The sequence below is a fragment of the Podarcis melisellensis genome (assembly GCF_964234715.1).
Source record: "Podarcis melisellensis genome assembly, chromosome: 2".
In the NCBI taxonomy this organism is placed as follows: Eukaryota; Metazoa; Chordata; class Lepidosauria; order Squamata; family Lacertidae; genus Podarcis; species Podarcis melisellensis.
The window spans coordinates 40779347-40792783 of record NC_138529.1 but is presented as its reverse complement, the minus strand read 5'-3'; the positions used below and the strand labels follow the sequence as shown (position 1 = coordinate 40792783).

General features: G+C 43.3%; 1 protein-coding gene across 2 annotated transcripts in view; it reads left to right on the top strand.

Moving 5' to 3' along the window:
• The window catches only part of DNAH9 (dynein axonemal heavy chain 9), a gene marked incomplete at its 5' end in the record, with an annotated part of 180545 nt that extends 167398 nt beyond the window's left edge, over positions 1-13147 (top strand). For both annotated transcript variants that reach the window (XM_081894902.1, XM_081894903.1), the window contains 4 exons: positions 187-357; positions 3773-3955; positions 5372-5761; positions 12658-13147. In XM_081894902.1, the coding sequence (XP_081751028.1) occupies positions 187-357; positions 3773-3955; positions 5372-5761; positions 12658-12885 (972 nt within the window). In that variant the 3' untranslated portion in view covers positions 12886-13147. The remainder of the gene's footprint in view (positions 1-186; positions 358-3772; positions 3956-5371; positions 5762-12657) is intronic.
• Between the last annotated feature and the right edge of the window lie 290 nt (positions 13148-13437).

The window sequence follows — 13437 nt, the reverse complement described above, 5'->3', positions numbered from 1 at the left end:
ACAGCTGCAAAACTTGGTTGGGCTGAGGCTGGTCTGATTTTTAATGCAGCATACCTGCAGTTCTAATGTTGGCTTCCTAATGGCCCACTAGCACTACAAATGAATCAGAGGCATGTGTCCTGTTAGTAGTATTGTGTGAGATGCCTGAAACCCTGCTGATAATCCTGATGTGATTTTGCTGCCCAGTATATAGACAGTACGTTGCCTGCTGAGTCTCCGTACCTTTATGGCCTCCACCCCAATGCAGAAATTGGATTCTTGACCCAAACCTCAGGAAAGCTCTTCCGCACTGTTTTGGAGCTGCAGCCCCGGGACACCAGCCTTGGAGAAGGTTCAGGGGCCACCCGGGAAGAGAAGGTGAGTCAAGAGCAGATAGATAGTGCTTGATTTAGTTTCAGCCTGAATCTTGTTCAGTTTATGGGCAGTTCATACAGCCCAGTTAGCTTTCGCTAGGCAGTAGGAAGTGCCATTATTGATTCCAAGGGAGGTCCTGGAACCGTACAGTTCCAGTACAATATCCACAATGTGAGGGCATTGTAAAAATAAATGGCTTATGACCTCTGCTGTCATTCAAAATTAATAATGGTGGAAATACACCATGGTTCTCATACAGAGGGACCAATACAATCCATTACATGCCTAGATTTGACTTCCCCCTAGAGATTGAAGAGGGAGACCATCCAGACAGTGGCGCCTCCCCTTTCTAGTTCATAGTCACAGTGTGCAACCCAGGAGGATGTCTTGGAAAAACCAGGCAGCTGCCATACAGATTGCAAAACTCTCTTTGGGTGATATGGATTCAAATCCCCACTTGGCCATGAAGCTCACAAGGTGATCTTGGGCCAGTCACTGCCTTTCAGCCTAACCTTCAGCCTCACAGGGCAGAGAGTGAATTTATGATATCTGGGTTTGAGGACTGAAGAAAATATTCGTTTATAGAAAGTGGAATTGTTGGGTGTTGTTTTGGTGTGGATGTTCCTTTCTATATATAGCATACAGACAAAGAACCAGAAAGTTGTTTTCATTTTTTTTACTAGTTTCATTCCCCCCTTTTTTTCTTTCATTTCCCCTTCCTCCCCCCCCCCCCGTTTTGGTTTGAGTTTTTATTTAGATTAGTTTCTTAGATATTTGATATTAACCTTTGTATATTTTCTTTCAAACTTGAATAAAATTTATTGGGGGAAAAACCTACCTTACAGGGTTGTTGTGGGGATTAAATAAGGAGGAGGGGGAGAACCAACTGTGCCACCTTGTGCTCAGTGGAGAAAAAGGTGGGATTTAAATGCAAATAATAATAATAATAATAGATGATGGGTATACAAGAGCTGGAATATCCTAGATTAAGATCAACAAGGGAGATTTGGGGTGCGCAGTTGACTACTCCTTTTTTCAATAAACTCTGATGCCTTCTTTATATAGTTGAAATCTGTAGAAGACTTCTCAGTAACAATAAAAACAAAAATACCTATTTCCTCATGTTCTCTTAAGGGAAATGTTTACTTCATTAAAACTCCAGTACGTGCCTCTAAGGTACAGGAAGGTCAATATTAAAAAGTTGGTTTATGAATCCTTTTTTTCCTGGCTGCAATTCATGGACAGTTGAGGATCAGGCCCATTATATCCTCCACTGTACACTCAGAGGCTAAGATTAAAATGGTTAATCCCAATCTTGGGTTAATTAATTTTTGCATTTGTTGCTGCCAAGGCTGATCATCCTCTTGGCTTTCAAGTTCCTGTACACGTGGCTTCTTTTTCTAGGACCACGGCCAGAACCAGACACATGGTCTGGGCTTTTTGGTTAACTACTCAAGCGAATGCCTCACTCCGAGTGAAATAAGATCAAGTGTGCTGACATATTAAAAGGAGGAATGTGAATTGGCTGGCAGATTCCCTGCAATCCAGGCTTCATTTTTGTGCCTGTGATTTTATGGGTTATTGCAAGTTGGATGCACACTTAACGTCATGGAGCAGAGAGACCTGAACCCATGGAAACAATTTCACCCTTGGGGAGGTGCAGCCCCACCCTCCACAATAAATGCCCAGTGGTCTTGTTGCAATTACCTTTTTCTTCCCTTGGAATTTCTCTGCTGGAATTCCAAATTTGCAATTCCAAATTTGAAATTCATTTTAAGTAAAATGTGGTAGCAGTTAGGGGTGTGCTCAGCCTTCCTAAGAAATTTTCCCAGGCTTAGAGAAACTCCTTTGGCTTCCCTCTAAATGATTTTGCCTTTTATGGCTGAAGGAAGAACCCCAACTGTTACATCATATTTTGCTTAAATGCTGGTGATAATTCTGTTTGCTAGCCTACAGCAAAGGGAATCCTTGGAGTGTGCCAACTTACCTGCTGACCAAGATCTTTCTGATGTTAAGTTCTCCTCTCTTACTGCCCAGGAATCTTAACCCTCCACCTCCAGTTGTGGATGGAAATCTACCAGGGAAAATGTCTGCAGAGCAAGTTACTTTTAATTTTGGTGCAGAAAGGGAACTACTATTCTTTCTGGTATACATGGACACCCTTTGAATCTGGCAGGAGTAAAGCTTCTGATAGAATTGCTGGTTTGTGGCCAATAGATCAGATTGATTGGCAGGTGACAGAGAAGACGAGGGAATACAATACAATGCTTTGAAGAAAGGACCGAAGGTCATTCTATACATTTTAAATGATTTAGTGGCTTAAATGTATTAATATCCGCCGTCTCATGAGATGATGTTCCAAACTCTGGTGACCATGCTGCTGAGCAGGGAGACCTTGGGAGCTGACAGACTTTTCTTGTCTTGTTTACAATGTGCTGAGATAGTTCACCTTAAAATTCCATTTAAAATAATCTCCTGCATTTGTCAATAATACATGAATAAAATTGCTCATAAATGGTGCAATACAGTATGCGCCACTGTTTGATTTTTGCTTTTATAGCTTCATCCATCTCACTGAACCAGCCCAACCTCAGAATGAGGCACACGGGAAAATGGGAAGAAGGGGGGGGGGGAGAGAAAGAAAGAAAAGGAGAGGAGAGAGTTCCTGCATAATATGTGGCCATTTCTAAATCATCTCTGTAAAAAGAGCCACTTTGAATGCTTGTAGGTATTTAGAATGTAATAGCCCATTTGGATGGGTTGATTTAGAGGAGCCAGGTTCATGTCGGCTCAGCTTTATCTTCAGCAGGTGCAGGTTAACTTTCACAAGGCAGCAATGAATAGTTGATTATCTTCCCTGACTTCTGCAAGCAGTGGAGGCTGGTTCAGTAGGGTGAATGGGACACTGCCTCGCCAACCTCAGCCTGCCCTGAGCCATCCCCCACTGTCCTGCCTTCTTAATTACAGTGGTACCTCTGGATATGAATGGGATCTGTTCTGGAATCCCGTTTGCATTCTGAGTAGAGCATAACCCGCGATTGCGTGTCTGCGCATGCGCGGGTCATGATTCGCCGCTACTGCACATGCGCGTGATATCATTTTGAGCGTCTGCACATGCATGAGCGGCAAAACCTGGAAGTAACGCGTAACCTGAAAATGCTCAACCTGAAGCACATTTAACCCGAGTTACATCGGTCCAGAGCATAGGACTGCCCGTCACCTTCTTCTTCCTTAGTCTCAGTGTTGCCCTTACAGAACTCAGCAAGGAGGAGACAAAATTAGAATTAGTTGGCTCTGGCTGCCAGTGGCTCTGGGTCAACCGCTGTTGGTCCACCTGCCTTTCACTTTACCTGTCCCAATGGGCCCCAGCCACCACTTTCTGCAATAAAATTTCAGTAACCCTCCTTTTGGTATGCAGGTGAAGGCGCTGCTGGATGATATCCTGGAGAAGCTAACTGATGAGTTTAACATTCCTGAGCTGATGGCCAAGGTGGAAGAGAGGACGCCATACATTGTTGTTGCATTCCAGGAATGTGAGCGCATGAACCTCCTTACTAGTGAAATCAGGAGGTCGCTGCGAGAACTTGACCTGGGGCTCAAGGTAGAGGCTCTACGTTGTGTAACATTGAGTGTGAAAATGGGCGAGTGACCCAGTTATATGTTGCAGCCCTCCAGTCCGGGATGAGTGTCCTGTGTAACTAAATTTTACATCCTGAAAGGGAACTTCGTATACAAGGATGCATAAACCGCAAAAAGTAGGCATATATGTTGTAACATCAGTGGGTGATATCAGATGCTGGTCATACGTAAGTTAGTACCGAAGTCCATTAATTTCAGTAGGTCTGCTCTGAGGTATGACTTAGTTGGGTACCACCCACTATTGTTAAAAAGATACCAAATGATAAAGTACTGCCAGTGGAACTAAATGATGGACAAGCTCAGAATATAAAACGTAGCGTGTAATAGAAACAATACAAACTCCAAGAAGTTAGCAGCTAGTAATTTGGCTGCTGATTTCCATGGGGTAATATGTGAAATTAATCTCTCTCTCTTGTTTTTTGGCCCTCAGTGTTGTAATGATAGTTGAATTGATGTGCCAAGCAATATATAAATATTAGGAACTCACACATAGGGCCCTATTGTCTCCCTTCGCTTCCTCCGTAGGCTGATGTGTAGCTTATACTTCAGCCCTGCTGTTGTTTTGGCCCTCTTTTCTTCAGCTCTGTGAACTTGAATGCTGCTGGCCGCCATCTTCCATGCTGCATCTCACATCCTTTTGATAGCAAGGAGGGTTTCAGTAGTAGTTTGCGCGAGAGTAGGGGCCCATGGGGGCCGCTTCACAACTCCACTGTTTGTTCATTCATTTGTTTATCACACCCTTTGACTCTTAGGTAGGTGTGCAAAGTAAGATGGAAATTGGGCACACCTTGGTTTCTTCTGTCCCTGTTTTTCAAATCACTCCCCACTTTTGCCTCATTTAGCTACTTTGTCTCTTGACCACCCTCCTGCCCGGCACTCCTCTTTACCTTATAGCATACATTATCTCCTGAGCACCCTGAAGTGCCTTCAGAGCCCCACTTTGCCACAGTTCCCTGTCTCCAACCCTCTACCACCTGCCCTCCGTTCAGGTTCCTCTTCCATTCTGCCCTCTCCTTCCTTCCTGCCTGCCTTCTTTCTTATGTGCTTCTTGCCCCTTACCTTAAAATTATATGTACATACCAGGATTAGCAAGGGAAGAAATAATGTTAAAACATTTCTAGTAGTTTAACACATATTTTTATTTTCCTTGAAAAGAAAAGAGAGAGAGATATGAATACATTTCTAGATTTTACTCTTCAAAAATGCTGGTCGTCCTGTCTCCACCAACGTTGTTTGCAGGTTGAACATGACAGTTTTTGATCTCCTGAAAACCATTCTAAACAAGACATCAGGACAGATAAACATGTTGCTTTGACATATTTGCTGCATTTCTGAATGAGACTAATGCCTTTCCCCCTCTCTCATACATTTTTAAAAGGGTGAATTAACCATGACCAGTGATATGGAGAACTTACAGAATGCCATCTTCTTAGACACAGTACCTGAATCATGGACCAAGAGGGCTTATCCTTCCATGGCTGGTCTAGGCAGCTGGTTTGCTGACCTTCTTAACCGCATCAAGGAGCTGGAGACCTGGACTGGGGACTTCCTGCTACCATCTGTGGTGTGGTTGGCAGGATTCTTCAACCCACAGTCTTTCCTGACGGCCATCATGCAGTCCATGGCCAGAAAGAACGAGTGGCCTCTAGACAAAATGACCCTGCAGTGTGATGTGACCAAGAGGAACCGTGAGGAGTTCAGCAGCCCCCCACGGGAAGGTGCATATGTTCATGGCTTATTTATGGAAGGTGCACGCTGGGATATGCAGGTAAATATGAGCATTGGGATTTTGTTGCTACACTAAGGGAATGTACCGTTTTAACAATCATGTATGATATCATGTAAAAATAACTTTAAATTAAAATGTGTGGAATGTTTTCTATTGAAGCTTGAAGTAGGGACTGGTCAATATTTCTAGTGGTGGGAGGAGGAGGAGGAGAAGGAGGAAAGTGATGGGATGGGTGGGTAGTTGCGAATGGACTTTAGTGCCTGCCAGGCTGAGCAGAACTTTGGTGGATTTTTATTTTCATGCTCCTATTTTCATGTTTGCTGAGGGAGAACCTTTTGTCAACCAGCCGGTGTGATGTAGTGGATAGAGGGTTGGACTTGGACCTAGGAGACCTGGGTTGAAATCCTTGCTTGGCCATGAAGTTCACTGGGTGACCTTGGGCCAGTCACTGCCTCTCAGCTGAACCTACCTCACAGAGTTGTTGTGGGGATTAAAAGAGGAGGGGGAGAACCACATACATGCCACCTTGAGCTCCTTAGATAAAAAAGGTGGGATTATAAATGTAATGAATATAGTGGTACCTCGGGTTAAGAACTTAATTCGTTCTGGAGGTCCGTTCTTAAGCTGAAACTGTTCTTAACCTGAGGTACCACTTTAGCTAATGGAGCCTCCCGCTGCTGCTGCACTGCCACGCAATTTCTGTTCTCATCCTGAAGCAAAGTTCTTAACCCGAGGTACTATTTCTGGGTTAGTGGAGTCTGTAACCTGAAGTGTCTGTAACCTGAGGTACCACTGTAAATAAGTATAAATAAACAAATGGCATGGATGTTGAAACCGTTCTCTGATTTTGACAGCTAGCGTAAGATTAGACAGAACTGTGCAAAAGTCAGAGAAAGCTGGGTATTAAGGCTCTAGGGACCTAAATTTGGAGGAGGCAGTTAAAATGGCATGCTGAAAAATGGAGGTGCTTTAAGACACCAACAACCATGCAATTCAAAGGATGGCTTTGGCTCCAATTGATACATTCTCACTATTTTTGTCCCCCCCTCACTCCACCCCATTTTTGCCTGCCTATTCTAAATTCTTTGAAAACCAGGGACTTTGAAGCAAAATAAGCAAAATTAGTTTGCATAATTTGCTGATATCAGAATTTGCATTTCTGTGGTGCATGATTTGTGCTACAACTTGTGCAGAATCGGGATTCCTCTCCCACCCACCTTTTTTGTTTTTTTTCCCCTGCACAGAGCATACACAGTCTTATTTTTAAAGACCCTGCCAAAAGGAGCAGCTGGTGCTGTCAGCCTTGGAGCTAAAAGGTTTATTGGCTCATGTCCCATAACTTATGCATCCAAATCAATGGCTTTCTTTGATTCCCTAGACTTAGCTGTTTGAAAGCACCAGAGGTCAGAGCCTTATCACTGGTATGTTTACAGACCCTCCTTGAGCCCTTGCAGGGTATGAGCTGAGGCTGAGGGGCCAGGGAACCTGTGGGGCTTTCAAGGAAGCATCAGCATAGGGGTGTGGGCGTGCAAACTAGACCTGGAGTGATTTGCACTGGTTGTGGCTGTCATCTACCTCTGTTTTTCTATTGAAAGGTCAAAACATCAGGAGGAACCCACCTGGTAGGTGGATCCTTTGTTAGTGCTTCTTCTGCTCTACTATGAACAGGAGGTAACCATAAACTGATAGACTTTGTAGAATAGGAGAAGTCAGGCCAAAGACCAGTCTCCCTCAGGATGGCTTCTTCAGACTGTCTTGCTTGTTGTTAGCTGTGTGTGTGGTGTTGATCCTTTTCTTGGTGAGGTGGCCATTTCTGGCAGATTTCTCTGCTTTTTTGTACGCTAAATCTGTTTTTAGTTCATTGCTCATTTTATTTTTTTTAATGCTTTAAGTAGTTGTTCTTAACTGTTTTCATCAATAATGTTGTTGTTTTATTCTCTTTGTAAGCAACTTTGAGGGTTCCCCCCCAATACATACATTCACACACATACACACACACACACACACACACACACATAGCCTTTTCCTAAGAAGGCATAGTTATGTTTGCTTGAAGTTGGTATCTGTTGAATACACTGCTGATTCTCAGGCTAAATAAATAAAACAACAGAAGTGAAACCCTAACTTGGAGAGGATATACTGAGGTATATTTTGTACAAGTTACTCATAGTATATCCACAGCAGCAACAGCACAGTACTTTTCAGAATTCTTTATTTCTGCATTTTTTAAAAAAGTAAAAAACACCTCATCATAGCAAACAGTGAAACTTAACAAACCTGCGTTGCAATGTGTGAAACATTCTAATCAAATGTAATCAAGCAGATCAGAAAATCAAAAATCACTTTCTCATATCTGTACAACCCCCTCCCCCCCCACCCCGCAATCACAGAATGGCTAACTTGGGGTCATCAGCGCAGCAGTTATGGCAGCATGATATGGGGGCTTAACTGGAATTTCAAATAAGAGTTTCAATAGCTATTTCTTAATGCATTTTCTAGAAGTATTCCTTTCTCTGCTGCAATAATGATATTCTGTCTCTGTGCCCGAACATGTCTTTTTAAATAGAGGTTGGAGGAGGGAGGAGGTTGGGGAAGGCAGGCAGGGACATTTCTGTGTTGAAATGGAACCATTGATTCTGCATTCAATAGCTCATTTAGCTATGTGCGTATTCTTGTGGGGACAAATGCAGGTGACAGTGTAAAGAATTATTAACTCTGCTGTGCGCATTCACTCTTTCTGGGCTGCATATTCACTAGAAATTAATCCTTTGGTAAGAACCATGAAGCTCTGAAGTTCAGGGTAATCGCTTTAGGGAGCTATTCCAATTTAGAAAAGAAATTTCCCTGTAAGGTGATGGCTGCAGCTAAAGGCAGCCGTTCTCCATCTGCCCTGTTCAGAGATGAACCTCCTATATTTATTTATTTATGTATGCATTCATATTATTATGTGGGTGGCTTACATTTATGAACCAATCTATATCAGCCTCCCACTTAACAAAAGAAAACCAGACAGGTTTTACAAGGTCCTGAATTCCCTGCTAGTATTCATTTCGCCAAAGGCAGATAAATTATATGTATGGAAAATTTAGCCCCTTACAGAAGAAAAGGTTGCATTCCAGGAGGAGAAGAAGAAGAAGAAGAAGAAGAAGAAGAAGAAGAAGAAGAAGAAGAAGAAGAAGAAGAAGAAGAGTTTGAATTTGATATCCCGCCTTTCACTCCCTTTAAGGAGTCTCAAAGCGGCTAACATTCTCCTTTCCCTTCCTCCCTCACAACAAACACTCTGTGAGGTGAGTGGGGCTGAGAGACTTCAAAGAAGTGTGACTAGCCCAAGGTCACCCAGCAGCTGCATGTGGAGGAGCGGAGACGCGAACCCGGTTCCCCAGATTACGAGACTATCGCTCTTAACCACTACACCACACTGGCTCTCCAAAACAGCAATCTCAACAAAATTATAAGCTCTTTGCACTCTAGAAACAAGGGTTGGGAGCCTGTAGTGATGCTGCTGTTAAGACTCCTGTCAGCCCCAGCCAATGCAGCAAATGGTCAGGGGTGATGGAATTTGTAGTCCAGCAACATCTGAGAGGCCACAGGTTTCCCATGCCTGCCTTAGAGTAGGCAGAGTAGGGAACTCTGTGGCCCTCCAGATGTTGCTGCACTGCAGCTCCCATCAGCCCCTCCCAGCATGGCCAGGGATGCTGGGAGCGGAGGCCAGCAACATCTGGAGAGTCGCAGGTTCCCCATACCTGCCTTATTCCCAGGCTAAGCAAGGGGACAGCTGGGAAGGATTCAGTGTGTGTCTTTGACAGCTTCATTTGGGACTCTTCCCCCTTTTCACTTTACGTTCTGCTGGTTTCTCAGAGAGCAAGATTTCTGAGGGAAGCAATTTAGGGAAAGTCCCAGACACCAGGGTGGCCATGCGCACTACTTTACAGAGGACAATTCTGTATTTTAAAGGCTGTCCTGTCCAAGCCCAGTTTAGAGGAGGGAGAGCTGTGCTTTTAAAGTTGCCTATCACCAGCTAGTACAAGCAAGCACGGACCAAGCAAGCACACAGGTCCACTGGTCAAATTCCCCCACCCCAATAATGGGCAGGATTCACCTAAAGAATCCCATTAGCACAACAGGGTTTTTGCTCCTCTTCTGTGCCCCCTGCTTTGGTGGGGGCAGTTGGCAGAACCCATAGAACAGTATGCAGAGGGAAGGGAGTAGGAATCGTTCCATCTGGCAAGCTGATATGCTTGCACAGGCAGAACGTTTGTAATAGCGAGATGTTGAATGCCACCCAGTGTTTCTATTTAAATTATTATTATGATTTCTAAATTTAAAACTCTACATATAAATTATCATATGCACACCTCTTTTTGGTGATGCATTTCCTCTCTTTTTTAGCAATGTGTAGATGGCCATCCTACCAGACAGTGAGGGTTGTAGCAATGGCATTTTAATGGGAGAGATCTTCCTGGTGGTTAAGGCCACTTCCAGCTTTGCCAAAGGCATAAATAATACACACAGATGCTGCTTGAGTCAAAGGGTTGAAGAGCCTAAACAGTCTTGCTACATACACTAGAAACCTGCCTGCCTAAAGCCTGTGTTCAATGTATGTGTGCAACAAACATGGGTTTGCAAAAGTACGTATTGTGTGCTCTTGTAAGCTAAGATATGCCTGACTCACTGCTGAGTAAACATCCAATCACAGCATAGGCTTGCTGGCATGTGATGTGTGCTGTGGTTTTAAGAAGCAGACAGGAATGGGAGTAGGCAGGTTGAGTCAAGCTAATCCTCAGAGTTCTTCTAAAGATAACATTTATATGATGCCCCCTCGCCACCAGCCCACCAAAGGAAGAGATGTGCTCAACAAGTGAATGCAACACTCTCAGAAGCCACATCCTTAGCATATGGTGGAACTACATATTATACATGTCATCCAGATGGCTGTTTCTTATAGGGAAAATCCCACCTCAGGAGGCAGAAGTGGTGTTTGCAAAGATAAGCACAGAGGGGAGTTGGACATGGTTTTCTGCAATTATGATCCGAACAGTGACAAGTATGGGAAGGATTATGCACATCTCTGCCTCTCCCACTTACTTATTTCCCATTCCTAATCCCACCCCAAAGCTGCTTTTCTCTACCAAGTGTGGCCATGTTAGGACAGGTGTGTGTGTAATGTGCAATTGAGTTGTAATTGTCACTGCAGCGTTCTTTCAAAGTACATTGCACTTACTTTTTTGAGGGCTTCTTTCCACACATATTTTATGATCAGTGCACAGAAAAGGCAAAAACCTAGCTGGTGATGTTTCTAAGATCATGAACCCCTGTGTTTTCACAAGCCAGCATTTGACTTGGACTAGGGAGGCTCAAGTTCAAATCCTCACCCATTGTTAAAACTCACTGGGTGGCACTGGGGCAGTCGCAGTCTCTCAGCTCAACCCACCTTCCAAGGTTGTTGTGAGGATAAAATGGGGGGAAACTCCTCATATACTTCCCTAAGCTTCTAGGAGAAGGAACAGGATATATATGAGATGTAATTTCTTAAGATGCATTGCATTCCTGTCCTATCATAATTTTATTGTTTTCTATTCTTCTTTGCTGCTTTGCATTGCTGTTTAGATTTTTTTTCCCCTTATTGCTTTGGTGTAAGTTTTAATGATCAGTTTTATAATCTCTTTTGTTGACCGCTTAGAAAGTCTTTTTTGATGAAAGGCAGCATTGAAATGCTTTAAATAGAATAAGCATAGCTGTGCCAGGCTTTTCCCAAGAATTATTTTGATGCTGATTATCTCAGCAGAGAGAGAGAGAAGGTGTGTGTGCAGGTGTACATCTCCACCAATCTGTAAACCAAATTATATCCCTAAGCAGTGAAAATGGTTGTATCCAAGTCAAAGCTTCTTTTGATCAACAGGGAGATAAGCATGCAAATAAAAACATTAATTAATGCTGTGGAATGCTCTAAGAGAGATTGAAAACTTTATCAATCTAAAAATAGATGGGGGCATATTTCATGGGAGGAATTCTTCCCTTTGTTTCTTTCATCCAGACAAGTGCCTGCACAAAAATATTTTTTAAAAAACTAAATGTAACTGCAAGTTGAAATGTTGCAACACCAGCTCCCAGAAGTGTTGCTGTTGCAAGGATTATTTAATGTTTACTTGCTCCTTTGGAAATCCTAAGCTCTGCAGGCACTATTTATTGTCAGAATTACCTTAATATAAAAGTGTACATATTGTTTGTGTTGCAAAAGGATCAGGATTGCTTACCATTTGTATATGCCTGTTGGAATGCTAATGGTCTTCCTCAAGGTGAATAAACTGATCAGAAGATTGCATTTGATTGTAAATTCTCATCACTATGCAGCACTACTGTGAGGATGTAAGGATAATGTGCAAAGTGCTTGTAGCTTTTCTGTGTTCTCTAAGGAAGGAGAGTCCCCTGGGATTGTCCCTCCTGCTATCTAGGGGGCAAGACCGGCTTGTTGACTGACACCTCCTTGAGTGGAGCTTACCTTCTCCTTCCCCACCCTAGAGAGCAGTGGCAGCACAACATCTTCAGTCCTGTTTCCTCCTTCCCAACAAGGTGCATGGGAAAAGGATGCCAATAGGCAATCTGCTTGCAGTGGCTTCACGGCCACATTTTTCTGCACAGTGGGGCTGTGTAATAGGATGGCTATTTATTTTATAACCTGACCATTCTTCCCGCCCCCTTGGACCATGGCAGGGCAAGTGGCAAGGAGGATTAATCAGTTAAGCTCCAAGCAGAGGACTTCTAGTCTTCTCTGCAGTAGCCTTTTCTCTTGGAGGTTAGGGAGCAAACCATTGATAATGGGTGATAGTAGATTATAGGAATGGCTGGAGATAGAGACATGTGGGCCTAGCATTAATGATACAAGAAAGGTGCTGCTGGTCAAATAAGCTCACATTTTCCTTTGCTATCCTTCACAGACAGGGTTGATTGCTGATGCCCGACTAAAGGATCTGACTCCATCAATGCCGATTATTTTCATTAAAGCCATCCCTGTCGACAAGCAAGATGTCCGCAACATGTACCCATGTCCTGTGTACAAAACCCGCCAACGGGGTCCAACCTACGTCTGGACTTTTAACCTGAAGACTAAAGAGAAACCATCCAAGTGGGTTTTAGCAGGGGTGGCACTGCTCCTGCAGATTTAGACTCTTAATTCACATGCTCTTCTCCTAGCAGACAATCATCAGAAAAGCCACTGTTTCTTAGTTGGATGTTTTTTTAATAGCATGAAGGAATACCCAATCCTGGTTCACACGTGAGTGCTCATCGTTCAAAGAGTGATATGTTGACATACATATGTATATGTGAGTCATCTCAGATCACACCTCAAGTTTAATCGATTTTTAAATCTGCCCTTCAAATCAAATTTACTGTGTGATTTATGTACAATAAAAATACAAGAACAAATTGATAGCTGAAATTTTTTTTGGACAGTCGGTAAACAGCAAAAAAACCCACCAATCTGCTTAGCCTTAAAAGTTTTTAAAAGTAATAGGAAACTAAATAAAAAGTCTTTGCCCAGTGCTGAAGGGGAGACAACACAGGCAGCAGGTGAGCATCCATTTGGAGAACCATGCAGACAGAGCATCATCAGTGAGAAGGTCTCTCTTAGCTGCCACCTGCTGTGCTTTAATTGGTGAGAGAGCACCCCCACCAGTGACTTCAGGGAATAGTCAGGATGTACCTGGTCAATAAGC